Source organism: Myotis yumanensis, unplaced genomic scaffold (genome assembly GCF_028538775.1).
Source record: "Myotis yumanensis isolate MYYU_CA2020_CCGP unplaced genomic scaffold, mMyoYum1.0.hap1 SCAF_3, whole genome shotgun sequence".
In the NCBI taxonomy this organism is placed as follows: domain Eukaryota; kingdom Metazoa; phylum Chordata; class Mammalia; order Chiroptera; family Vespertilionidae; genus Myotis; species Myotis yumanensis.
In genome coordinates this window covers 209,240,260-209,253,443 of record NW_027223754.1, presented here as the reverse complement: position 1 = coordinate 209,253,443, position 13,184 = coordinate 209,240,260, and the positions used below count along the sequence as shown (strand labels likewise).

Sequence of the window (13,184 nt, the reverse complement as noted above, 5' to 3'; positions counted from 1 at the left end):
TTAGAGAGACTGGAAGGGAGGGAGGGAGGGAGGAGAGAAGGAGAGAGATAGAGACAGAGAGAGAGAGAGAGAGAGAGAGAGAGAGAGAGAGAGAGAAAGTCCTTTAAAACTCAATTAAATATCGATGTGAGGGAGACACATTGATTGGTTGCCTCTTTCATGTGCCCAGTTGGGGTTGGGGATTGAACCTACAACCCAGGTACATGTTGTTGACTGGGAATCAAACCTGATGCTCTGACCACTAAACAACACTGGCCAGGGCTTTTCGTAACTTTTTAAAAAACAGCGTCATTGAGATACGTCATATACAGTATGATATAATTCACCCATTTAAAGTGTACAATTCCATGGCTTTGGTATGTTATTTTTAAAGCTCAAAATATATATAACATAAAACTTGCCATTTTAAATGTACAATTCAGACATTAATTACATTCTCAGTGTTGCATAACCATCTCCACTATTAAGCATACGTCCCCTGCTCACTTCTAATCTACTTTCTGTCTCTCTCACATCAATGTTTTCCCTCTCACCCCTCCTCCACTCTCTAAATATCAATGGGAAAAAAAATAGCCTCGGGTGAGGATTAACAACAAAATAACAAAATCTTTGTTTAAATCCTATAACAATACAGATTATTGATTTATAGAAAATCCCATAGAGTCCTGTAGAATACTGATTTCATTTGGAGTGAATTTGTTGTGATTGCTCTTTTATTGACTATTAACATATTTTTAAAAAAATCTATTTTGGAATTTTAGTTTTCAGCTTATTTGAGTGAGATGTTATTCCCCAACCACTCCTGTTCACTTTTCCCTTTATGTTGGTTTTTCAGTTCCTGCCACCCAGCTCCCTTTGAGCCTTCAGTATAGACCTTATAAAGGTAGCTCAGGGCTCCTGCTTGAGATAATACTGGAGTGTGTGTCACTGAGCCAGTCACTGAGCCAGCTGGTGGCTTAGTTTAGTTTCAAGCCTTAAGGCTGCATGTGTGTCCTCTTGCTTCTAGACCCACAACTACAGATAAATTATAGCCCAGGAAGCTATTGGGGAATTTTTTTTCCCTTTCTTCCAAGACTTCTCTCACAAACATGGATAACCCCTAACATCAAAGAGTGAGACAGTGCTGATTCCCTGGCACCTGAGGAGCTGAACTCCTCGTGTCAGATCAAGAGCCCAACAGCCTGTGGCTTCAGCCCTGCTCACTGCCTTTTCATTTCTCTTCTATTTCTGGATCATGGAGGTTTTTATCTTCTTTTTGAGACTGATGATGTCTATTATTGCTGTGATTTTTGGAGAAGAGCAGAGGGTAATTTGAAGCATGAACTTACTGTGCCAACTGGACTGAAGATTTTTTAACTTGAAAATAACTTAATGTTTGGGATACTTCTCCCCTTCCTCCCCTCCCCTATCCCTGAGGCATTGTGAAGGGCAGATTGGAAAGGAGGCTAAAAATCCTATATAATAAAACCCTAATATGCAAACCGACCTAACGGCTGAATGATGGGTCACTGTGATGCACACTCACCACCAGGGGGCAGACACTCAACACAGGAGCTGCCCCCTGGTGGTCAGTACTCTCCCACTGGGGGAGCGCTGCTCAGCCAGAAGCCGGGCTCATGGCTGTCGAGCGCAGCAGCAGTGGCAGGAGCCTCTTCCGCCTCCGCAGCAGCGTTGGGGAGCAGGCCTAAGCCAGCAGGCAGACATCCCCTGGACTGAAAGAGGGAGCAGGCCAGGCTGAGGAATTCCCCTGCCCCCAAGTGCATGACATTTGTGCACTGGGCCTCTAGTAAGTAAATAATTTAGAATACCACAGACAACAAATGATGAGGGAGATGGAGTGGAGAGAATAGGCTTAGAAGATATTTAGTATGTACAACCAATAGACATACATTATTGAATTTGAAGAGGTGAATGCTCATATTTCTGGCTTAAAATGGAGATAAAATTCACTGAGAAAGGAATATGGGGAGAAGAGTAGATTTTGGTGGGTCAGAATAGAGAAAGGAATATTAAGATGTTTTGTAACTACTGTGTGAAGCTCAGTACATACTGGTATAATTCTAAAAGTCTGGTCTGTGTCTTTCATGCTGGTGCATCTCAGTGCCCAAGATCTTTGAATTTAGCATGCTTCCAAATCTCCTCACTTTATATTCAGTTATGAACTTACATAGACTCCTTCCCTGTATTTGGGAAGTTTTTCTCAGCATATTCATTCACTCCTTCATTCATTTAACAAGCATTAGGTATTTCTTAAGCAAACAAGTGTAGTTCTGGCCTTGAAGGATGTTATGCATTGATAGAGGGAAAAGGCATATATCAAATAGCAATTACAAACAGTGGAAGTGCCATAAAAGATAAGTGTAGCGTGAAAGTGGGGCCTGACCAAGTCTGGGTGAGTGGGAGGGGGTTTTCCTCTCAGAAAGGCTTTATGAAGAAATGAGGTCTGAGCTGTTCCCTCTGCCAGGGGCTTTCTCCTGGTACATCTGCATAGGTGGCTTTTTCTTGCTGTTCAAGACTCAACTAATGTGGTACTTCCTCAGCAAGACATTTCTTGACCACACCCCAAATTAATGTTTAGCACATCACTCTTCTTTATCTCCTTTAAAGTACTTATTTTTCTCTGGATTTATCTTGTTTAGGGTCCTTGTCTCTTTTTTTCTTCACTTGTGCCCCCACTGTTTAGAACATTTTCTGAAACGTAAGTGTTCAGAATGTTTAAATGTGAATAACCTTGGGTATTGGTCTGTTGCATGGTTGTTCTGGTTTGCATGTCCTCAAAGTCCTCTGCCTTGAGTTTGGGAGGACTCCTCAGTTGGCCTTCTACTTGTTCACTTTTCTATCCCGTTGATCCTCCCCTCACTCTCCTGTACCTTTCTAATGGGAGTTGCCAAGGGTAACATCTCACTCTCTGGCCATACTGATGGGCATGTGACTTGCTAGCTGGGACAGAGTTATTCTCCTGGATTTTTCAAATTTGAAGGAAAGAAGAGGGAGACTTCTCAGGGGGCAGACTATGAGGTGAACCTGGAGCTGTTTGTGGCCATATCCACATCCAGATCGAAGAAGCCGGTCTGCAGCAGGAGAAAATGAAGGCATTAAACAGAGAGAAGCAGAGGTGGGAGAGGAGAAAAGAAAGAGTCCTTCCTGGTAGTTTTCCAGTTTCTGCTTCACTTGGATCTGAGGCCCAATTGCAACCCCTGGTTTTTCCATGCCCTTTGCCTTAGCCAGTTCAAATTGAGTTTCTGTTGCTTATAGCCAAAGATTCCTTATTAAAAATAGTATATAATTTTATTTTTACTTTAACCTTTACCTCAACTAGCAAGCTTTTCATCTTGATGTGTTTTATACAATATCTTTGGATATTGATCTCTTACATAGTATCTTGTTTCAGAGAAGCCATATTTTCTCCCTCTCTCTGTTTCTCTATATCTCCCTCCCTTACCCTCTCCTTTTCCCCATCCCTCTCTTTTCTTTCTCTCTCTCTGATACAAAGAAGTTACTGCCTAAGTTTATCCTATTTCCAGTAATAGTCTACTTTAGTTCTGTGTCCTCTTTCTTTTATTTATTTTAAATTTTGTTTTATTGCTTAAAATATTACAAAGAGTAGTACATATGTCTTCCCCCCCCCCCCCCCCCCCGACCTTCCCCTGGCCTCCCCTTTCCTTTATTTAAAAACATTGGTTAGCCCTGGCCAGTGTTACTAAGTGGTTAGAGCCTTGAAGAGTCGCAGGTTCGATTCCCTCCTGTGGGCAGGAGGCAACCAATAGATGTGTCTCTCTTACATTGATGTTTCTCTCTCTTTCTCCCCCACTCCCTCCCTCCCACTCTCTTTAAAAAAAAAAGACACAAAAACATGTTGGTTGGAGGTGAGGTACATGCCATCTTATTTTTATTATTTAACCCATCCTTGAAACAGACTTATTGGGTTCTTGAAATTTTTCACTTTCAACTTTGATGCTTTAGAACAGCCAGGTTTCTATTCTTCAGCATCTCAAGGACGGAGGGGATGTAGCCAGGGCAGTGGGCAGCCGTGAACAGGAAGTTCATGTCTGGGTGATTTCTTCCCAATTTTCTGTCAACTCCTGTGACTTGACCTTACTGATGCTGCAGATTGCTACCTCAGGGAGGAGTCCCGGTGTTTCAGGGAGAAGTCTTCCATTACTGCAGTTGGCTTTCTGCTCTATGTACCTGCTTGTCACTTTGAATGAGGAGAGCTGCCCTCAATCCCTATCAATCCATGCAGACTCCAAGTAAAATATTCCACATCTGTTCCGTAACTTCTAACTTTTTCTAAGTAGGGGTGTTGCAAGAAGTTGTTTCAGGTCAAGCAACTTCCTTAGGCAGCTAGGTTGTAAATAGGCTCTCATTATCCATTTGTACTATGTCGAGAAGGAAATTCAAATTTTTGGTAATTTGCTCCTTTTATTGATTCATTCATTCAGTAAATATTTATTAAGCATCTACCATTGCAATCACTCTTCTAGATGATGAAGATACTGGATAAATGAGATTCTCTGCCTTAATGGAGCTTATATTCTAGGTGAGGAAACAATAAACAAATAAAACAATATTAGGTAGTGATTATGCCAAAGTGAAATATAAAGTAGGACTTGAGTTTGGGAGGACTGATGGGCTGGGGCTATTTTAGAGGGGGTGAGCAGAGGGAAGGCTTCTCTGAGGAGGTGACATTGGAGTAGAGACCTGAATGAATCAAGGATCTAGCCATGCAAAGAGTTCCTGGTAGAAGCAACAGCCAAATAGCGTGGTAGGATTATAGAATAAGGCAGCCAGGGGGGCTAGAGTAGAGGGAGTGAGGAGAAAAGTGGAAGGAGATGAGCTCCTGAAATTAAAGGGAAAACAAGTTTTTCATTCCCCACCTAACCCAAGCTCTGTCGGTTATGGGGTGGGTGGGGGAAGGTAGTGTCCGGTGTATTTCTAGGCCCCTAAGGCTGACAGTCACAGAAGACTCTGCCTATCATGCGGCAATGAGTGGTAACCCAAAACACTGGATTTTTTTGGCTATAAACTGCAAGCTCATTATAGGAAATTAAAGTGTTTAGAATGATAAGGTTTGAAGCAATTATAAGAGAGTTTGAAAGGAAGAAATGACTCAGAAGTGAAACTGGATAAAATAATCTTGAAAAAGATGGCAGCTTGAGCAAAGGTTTCTTACACGATCCCTATCAATCCTTGATGAAATGACTGGCATTTAGAGAACATTGTTGGCCCCTCTTCTCTAAATATGGGGTGGGCAAAAGTAGGTTTACAGTTGTTAGTATGTGGAAACAGTTTATTCTTATATTTATTAATTACTGTGTTTTCCATACAAACAACTATAAACCTACTTTTGCTCACCCCCGTATACCCTGAATTTGACCATTTCAAATTATTTCCACTACTAGTAAATGATAGTTGGAAACATTAATGTTTAATTCATCGCACTTGGAACCCAAAATGAACATAATAGTGGATCTTCAGGGACTTTTCAGCTTACCTCAAAGAAGGCTTGGAATGACATGAAATGTTAATATAAGTTGGTCCCAAGATGTGGAGAAGTAAGGGATTTCTTATATCATTTCTCATAGAAAAAGATTGAGAATAATAATAGTAATATTACCGCATATTTGAAAGAGTAAACTTTTATATCTGTGAATTAGACTGAACAGATATACTGTTTTTCAGGAAGGAAACTCAGGCCAGACAGACACCTGGTTCAGAGTCACACAGGTGATAGAGGGCAGCAGTATGTTTGGAATTCAGGTCTTAGACTGGGCTCTGACACTCTGTTAACGGCATCAGGTTGCGAGGAGTTTATGTCAAAGAAAAGCCAGTTGCCTTCCCTTTTCTTTTCCTCTGTAGTTGTAACCCTCTAAGGTAACATGTTAATAATGTTGTGGTCTGCCTGCCCCACCATTATTCATCCATCCATCATCAATCCGTCCATCCATCCACTTTTCTCTCCTGGATACAAATACTGGTTTATTTTCCCCTATGCTTTACAGATTTGTGTCATACTATGCATATTATTTTAAATCTTTAGCCATTATCATGGTCATTGATCTAGGTCAGTACATCTAGATCTAATTCATTCCTCCACTTTGCCAATTTTGTTTGACTTATTGCAGATTATGTAGTGCTTTTAAAATTATACTTAAAGTGAAAAAAATGTAATGCCAATGCCTGATATAATTTCACCTTATATTTATTGAAGTATTTCTTGAAGTATAAGAAAAGGAATATCTATGATAATAAAAGGGTAATATGCTAATTAGACCAACATCTTCTGGACATCATTCCGGACATCCTTCCTGATGAAGCCCCGGCCTGGGGGAAGCCAGCCCAGGTCCTGGGTGCCTGCGGGCGGCCCAAGGGAAGCTAACCTAGGGTCCCGGGTGCCTGCGGGCAGCCTGAAGAGGGAAGCAGCCCGGGTCCTGGGTGCCGGAGGGAAGCTGGTGCCAGCAGCCGGGGGAAGGAAGGCCTATTCTTGCACGAATTTTTGTGCATCAGGTGTCTAGCTTATTAATAATTGTAATGAAACGTAGGTTTCTCTCTATATTTGCCACAGGTTTTTTTCACTTTGCTCACATATTCATTTTTCCTAATTTTCTTTTGAATAGAAATTAATTGTAGCCTTAATATTTTTTCTATGCATATTCAATGTATTTTTCAGGTTATCATATCCGGGAAAAGTCTAAGCAAGTCATAACATTGCTGATGGATGAGCAATTGCTGCATAAAGAGAGGGAAGTAGCATGTCGGACTAGACGGCGTAGCTCCTACTCTATGGCATTTTCTAAAAGATTACCTCATACAGGTAACACTCCAACAGCCTGGGCTTCTGCCCCCACACCAGAAGTTCCTGCCTCAGAGAAGAAGTGTAAGCTTCTTAAGGTTGCAAGGCTATGTAAAAGAAGTGCATATAATGAACATTGGCCTAAAATGCAATAGGTATTTAAGAACAACTAAAAAATATAATACATAACTTGTAGTACGAACTTGTTAATATTAGACTAGTTCTAATATTAGTCATACTTTAGTGAACAAAGATGAAGAATAATATTCAGTAAAATATTTTATGGCTATTTTCTGAATGCAGTTATCTGGGATTCAAATAAAATGATTTTGAGCTTAAAAGGAATTAAATAAGTGAATACCCTATTTTGCATCCTGATTGATTTTTAAGATTATGATTAAAATTGGAATGTCTGTAAGAACTGTTTTCTGAGACTAGGAACTGGGTATGTGTGCATTTGTGCCATTTAATTCTATAAATCAAGAAACTGACATTTTCTTAAATGTGCCTCAAAATTGCTCTAAAACTCTTCTAGGACAATGCCTTGTGTTACATAACACTTTCCTTTGACTAAAATGTTGATTCTGGACTACTGAACTTTTCTTAAAAAGGAATTTATTTTTTATTAGAAAGCAGGAAAATGAATTTTTTTCTACCAAATTTGCTAAAACATAAAGGACAGTACAAACCCTGTGTGGATAAGCTGTTTTAAGGAATGGACAGGTTGAGGAAACAGAAACATTAATGAAATGTGACTTAGATCATTGTCCCTTGAACAGAACTAAACTTTGTGCTGTAAGCGAGGGGCTTAGTAGGAGTAACATATAATTAGTTACAAGTATTGTACCTCTAGCTTTAGGTAAATCTGTTTCTCATGATCCTGAAAGAGATGCAGGTATTCAATATGAGTAGACATTCCAAATGTCAGTTAAATATGAAAATATAAAAATGTTAATAGTAATACCAACACAAACCAATTCTACTAGAAATCATTAAAGTATTTGTCTGACTTGGTCAGGAGTTCTCAGTGTGTACTTGTGTGGACTGGGTAGATGGGAATACAGTAAAGAGGTGCCATTGTAATTATAATAGTAAATACCACCAAATGCTTCTAAAAGGTGAGGAACCTCTTCCTCTAGGGTACCCATTCCTTTGAAATATATCTCAAAAGACCCTTTTCGAAATTTTCTCACGGAAGCCTTGAATTCAAACTGACCCTAAAAAAGAAGTAACAGTAAAATAACCAACTGTGGTTTATCCAGAGTTTCTTTACCCCTTTTGCTACTTCTCTGTTACCTTTCTTGTACCTTCCTTCATTTCTTCTCTCTCTTCTTTTCTCTTTTATTATAAACATAATTGTATTGAGTTTATTATTTGAAATTTTGATGTCTAGCAGAAATTTGGAGCTATAGCTCTGATAATAAAGCCCCTTTCATCGTAGGGAAAATATTCTAGTGACTGAGACAGATATTAAAGACACATAAGCAAAATAGATATAAAACTATTATGTCAGGCTCTGGCTAGCGTTCTCAGTGGTTAGTGCGTCTGTCTGAGCATGGAAGGGTCACATGCCATCAAGGGCATGTGCAGTTTTGATCACTGGCTCCAATTCCTGGCCACAATCCCTGGCCCTGGTTGGGGCATATGTGGGAGGCAGCCAATCAATGTGTCTCATATTGATGTTTCTCTCTCTCTCTCTTTCTCTCTCTCCCTCCCTTTCTCACTTCCACTCTCTCTAAAAATCAATGGAAAAAATATCTTTGGGTGAGGATTAACAAACAAAACAAAAGCTATTACGTCAGATAGTGAAGTGGCAATTCCTATTTATAAAAGAAAACAAGGAAAGCAGTGTCAGGGGACAGAGAAGGACAGGAATGACTTTATTTTAGGTCAGGTAGTAAGGGAAGGCCTTTTGGAGGAGGTGGATATATAAAGGTAGACCTGAATGATGTGAAGAGTAATCCATGTAATAGCTGGGGAGTTCCAAGCAGAGGGAACAGCAGGTGCAAAATGCTCCGGAACTGGAGCAAGCTTGACATCCTTAACTATAAGCTTAGGAAATGAGGCCCTGAACTGCTACAGAACTGGCTCATCTCTGAGCTGTTTTATGATTCATACAAGAAAAATCTAGCTTATTATTTTATAGTCACTACTTTTTTTTAACCCAAAATGATATTCCCAGCTTTTTGACACATCTTATTCACAAGACCAGTGGTCGGCAAACTGCGGCTCGGCAAACCGCGGCTTGTGAGCCACATGCGACTCTTTGGCCCCTTGAGTGTGGCTCTTCCACAAAATACCGGCTCTTCCACAAAATACCGACTTCTATGCATGGGCCACAAAGTTTCAATTGCACTGTACGTGCATGCCCGCACGTGGTATTTTGTGGAAGAGCCACACTCAAGGGGCCAAAGAGCCACATGTGGCTCGCGAGCCGCGGTTTGCCGACCACAGCACTAGACTAAGCTCTGAATGACTTTTGACTCTTTTTTAAAAAATCATTCTACCTTAAAATGAAGACGTTTTGCTACAATTTATATTTTTCATACTGTAAATATGTCTTGAGTACCTACTTACTATATATTAGATACTGTTCTAGGCCTGGTAAACAAATTGAGTATATTTCCACTCCCATGGTGGTAATATCTAGTGATGGGCTTTTTGTTTGTTTTTAATGTGCAAAAAATTTTGATGAATGATGGCATCATTAAAATGAATCTGTAGTAAGAGTACTATTTAAATAGTGAATGTTTGGTTGTATAAGCTGTAGTAAATTTGTTAAAAATCTGTTACATTATTTTTAATTTTACTTATCCATATATTTATGTATGTTTTTTGTTCAAAGAAGAATAATTTAATTAAGTAAGCTTAGCAATATTAACCCTTTCCATGTAGGATTCTTTGTTTGAATCTGAAGCTGTATTTTAAAGGAAGAAAGAAAACTGACAATTTGGGGTAGGAGGGAAGATAGGAAAATTGGGGGGGCCTTCTTAGTGGGATAGGAGAAGTAGCAAATAAAAACTTAGAGATGGATGGATCAGTTAGAATTTGGTACACCCACAAGTGATAGTAATAGAGGCCATAAAAATGGTAGCACATATCTTCTATACTAATAAAAGGGTAATATGCTAATTAGACCAGGTGACCGGCCATCTTCCAGATGTCCGACTTCCTTCTGGACAAAGCCACGGTGGTGGGGGCCGAGGCAGAGGTGGTTAGGGGCAATCAGGTCAGCAGAGCAGGGCAGTTGGGGGCCATCAAGCTGGCAGGGCAGGGCAGTTGGGGGCCATCAGGCTGGCAGGGGAGCAGTTAGGTGGCAATCAGGCTGGCAGAGGCAGTTAGGGGTGATCATGCAGGCAGGCAGATGAGTGGTTAGGAGCCAGTGGTTCTGGATTGTGAGAAGGATATCAGTCGGACATCCCCCAAGGGGTCCCAGATTGGAGAGGGTGCAGGCCAGGCTGAGGGAAACCACCCTGTACACGAATTTCATGCACCGGGCCTCTAGTCTATAATAATAAAAGCATAATATGCTAATTAGACTGGACAGCCGAACAACCTTCTGGATGTCCTTCCGGACAACCTTTCGGACGAAGCCGGGGCTGCGAGGGCTAAGCCCCTTACACGAATTTCATGCATTGGGCCTCCAGTATATAATAGGAGTCCAGAATTAGGTATTCTAGGATTGCTCTGGCTCCCGATGATGTCAGTGACCCAGGGCTCACTCTTTCTTGTTGCTCCACCAAACTCAGCACATAACTTCCATTTCATGATCCAGATCACATCTGCATTCTAGCCAGTAGGAAGGAGAAGTTGAAATATGAATGATCCTTCCTTTTAAGAACATTTATTGAAGTTGCTTATGACATTTGGCTTACATATTATTGTTTAGCACTTAGTCACATGGACATTCCTAGCTGCAAGAGAGGCTGAGTAATGTAATCTTTATACTGGACAGCTATGTACCCAGATGAAAGTTAGAAAATCTATAGTTAAGGAGGAAGGAGAGAATAAATATAAGGACAGCAAATAGTCCTGACCATAGTGGGAAAGAATATAAACAAGAAATGAATTAATCATGGTAATACAAGGTTGTCAGATTATGTAGAATAGAGAATATAGATTTGAATATGTAGGAAAATGTGAACAGATAGTTCAGAGTACTCAGCACAGTTCATTAAGGACATAGTGAACAGTACTTGGAAATTTCAATTTGATCTAATTGGCAACTAGGAACCATTGTAGGCCTCGGAGAACAGAAGGGATGTTTAGCTTAGTCACAGAACTTAGCTTTCTTATTACTGAAAACAGCTGTTGGTGGAAGATATTATTGCTTGGTGTAGAAGTGAAGGAGAAACAAACTGGAGGGAGGCTTGTCAGAGACAGTTGTTTCCACCCAAGCATCCAAGACCTGCTCTAGGGTTATTGAAATGAGGGAAAGGTAATGTTTAAAGATAGAATATAGAGAGGAAATGGGGTAAGTACATGTTGTATTGGAGAAGAAAGAGAAATTGAAAACATTTGAGTTAGAGAAAATAGAGGCAAGTGATGGTATCATGCAGGTAAATTTCCATCAGAAGGAATGTAGACATCTCTAAATTATTTAGTTATAATGAAATGTAAAATTGAATGCATTGCTAGAAATATGATTTCCAGGCTTTAGGATCTAGAGCTGAAACAGCTGTGCTTAGCTTCTTTGTTGTAAATTAGCAGAGGAAAAGAGGTATTTAGAGAAGGTGTTATACACACATCACTACTTATACTCCTTTTTTCTATTCCTGGATGTTTTCCCCAAGTTTTAATTCTAGTAGGTAGCTTGGGTGGTTTTGTTTAGATGATTTTGATGTTTTGAGGAAGAGATGAGCTGAAGGATAATTGCTGCTTGATGGCAAGACAGAAAAGTATATAAAGCACAGTTATAACTCAGCTTCTCTGAGCTGTAAGCATCAGAGTTAGGTCCTTATTTAAAGGTAATAGTTACAAAAACTATCACCACAGATATTGTGTACAACCAGATTAGCAAAGCATTACTTCTCTTGGTTGTCCAATCTTCCATAAAAAAACTCTTTAATAGTAGTATTCTTTGCAATGGAACTTTACCCATATTTGAGAAGGATTACTCTGGTCTATGTTATGGAAATAGTCTCCTAAAAATGGTATGATTCCTGTTGGACCAAAAGTTAAACTTCAAAATAGTTGTCATCCTATATAATAAAAGCCTAATATGCTAAATGTCCAGTAGGCCATTTAACCAATCAAAGTGTAATATGCTAATGATATGCTAAGGCCTCTTAACTGCTCGCTATGATGCGCACTGACCATCAGGGGGCAGACGCTCCAAATGGTTTGTTAGCTTGCTGCTGGGGTCCAGCCTGAGCGAGAGGAGCCGGACATGCCCTGGAGCCCTCCCGTGGTCCCTCCAGCTGGCCCCTCCAGCTGGCCAACCTCCCGCATCCCTCCCCGATCCTGCCCCAGTGGGGTCCCTCGGCCTGGCCTGCACCCTCTAGCAATCCAGGCTGAGGGACCCACCCCCCCCCCCATGCATGAATTTCGTGCACTGGGCCTCTAGTGCTTTTATAAGCAAAAACACTAATGTTGCTGTCACAATTCCTATAGGGAACTTTGTGCTAACAGAGTTGGTATGGAGTCATACTTGGTTGCCTTTTCACATACAGCCTAGATAGCAGGGCTTATGGTACAAATGGTGGTTACTACTCAAACATTTTCATTGATGAATGTCAAACAGTGATTTAAAAATTTTTTTGAAGTAAATAAATGTACGGAAATGAAAATAACAGTAACTTATATCACTTCCACCCTACACCAACCACTATTATCAAAATAGAATAGTTGGTTCGAGTCAGTTTTTTTTTTCTTTTGTTTTTATTTCAGAAAAAAAATCACTCTATTCTTGTAAAAACAATGCAGTCTCATTATAGAGAATCAGTCACTTCCAATCCCATCACTCAGAAGTAGCCATAATTACTAGTAATATCAGATGAACATAAATTCTAGGTACCTTTCTATCCATATAATCATATCAAAAGATGTGTAACTAAAAAGAAATTGTTTTTATAAAAATAGAATTATACTAGATGCCATTTTTTACTAAAAAAATAATTCAGGTCTACTTCTGGCAATAGACTTACTAGGAGCTCCAAGTCCATTTATTGCACAGTAACCAAAGACTGGAAATGATACACTATTTGAGAGATTTCTGGCCTCACCAGACGTATGGGAAGTCTATAAGAGTCTCTCCTTCTAAAAATTAAATTAAATTAACTACTTTAATAAGCAGAATAAGAACAGGACATGTGAGCTGGGGTCAGAGTGACTTCAAGCTAGTGCCTTTGGGACTGACTGTAGGGGTTGAGTTGCTTAAGGTCAGTTGTTG

The 13,184-nt window shown here is 40.0% G+C and overlaps 1 protein-coding gene across 1 annotated transcript in view; it reads left to right on the top strand.

Moving 5' to 3' along the window:
- Positions 1-13,184, top strand: part of ENTHD1 (ENTH domain containing 1) — an 80,745-nt gene that overhangs the window by 2,360 nt on the left and 65,201 nt on the right. The window contains exon 2 of the mRNA XM_070408002.1: positions 6,671-6,814. Within this exon, the coding sequence (XP_070264103.1) occupies positions 6,671-6,814 (144 nt within the window). The remainder of the gene's footprint in view (positions 1-6,670; positions 6,815-13,184) is intronic.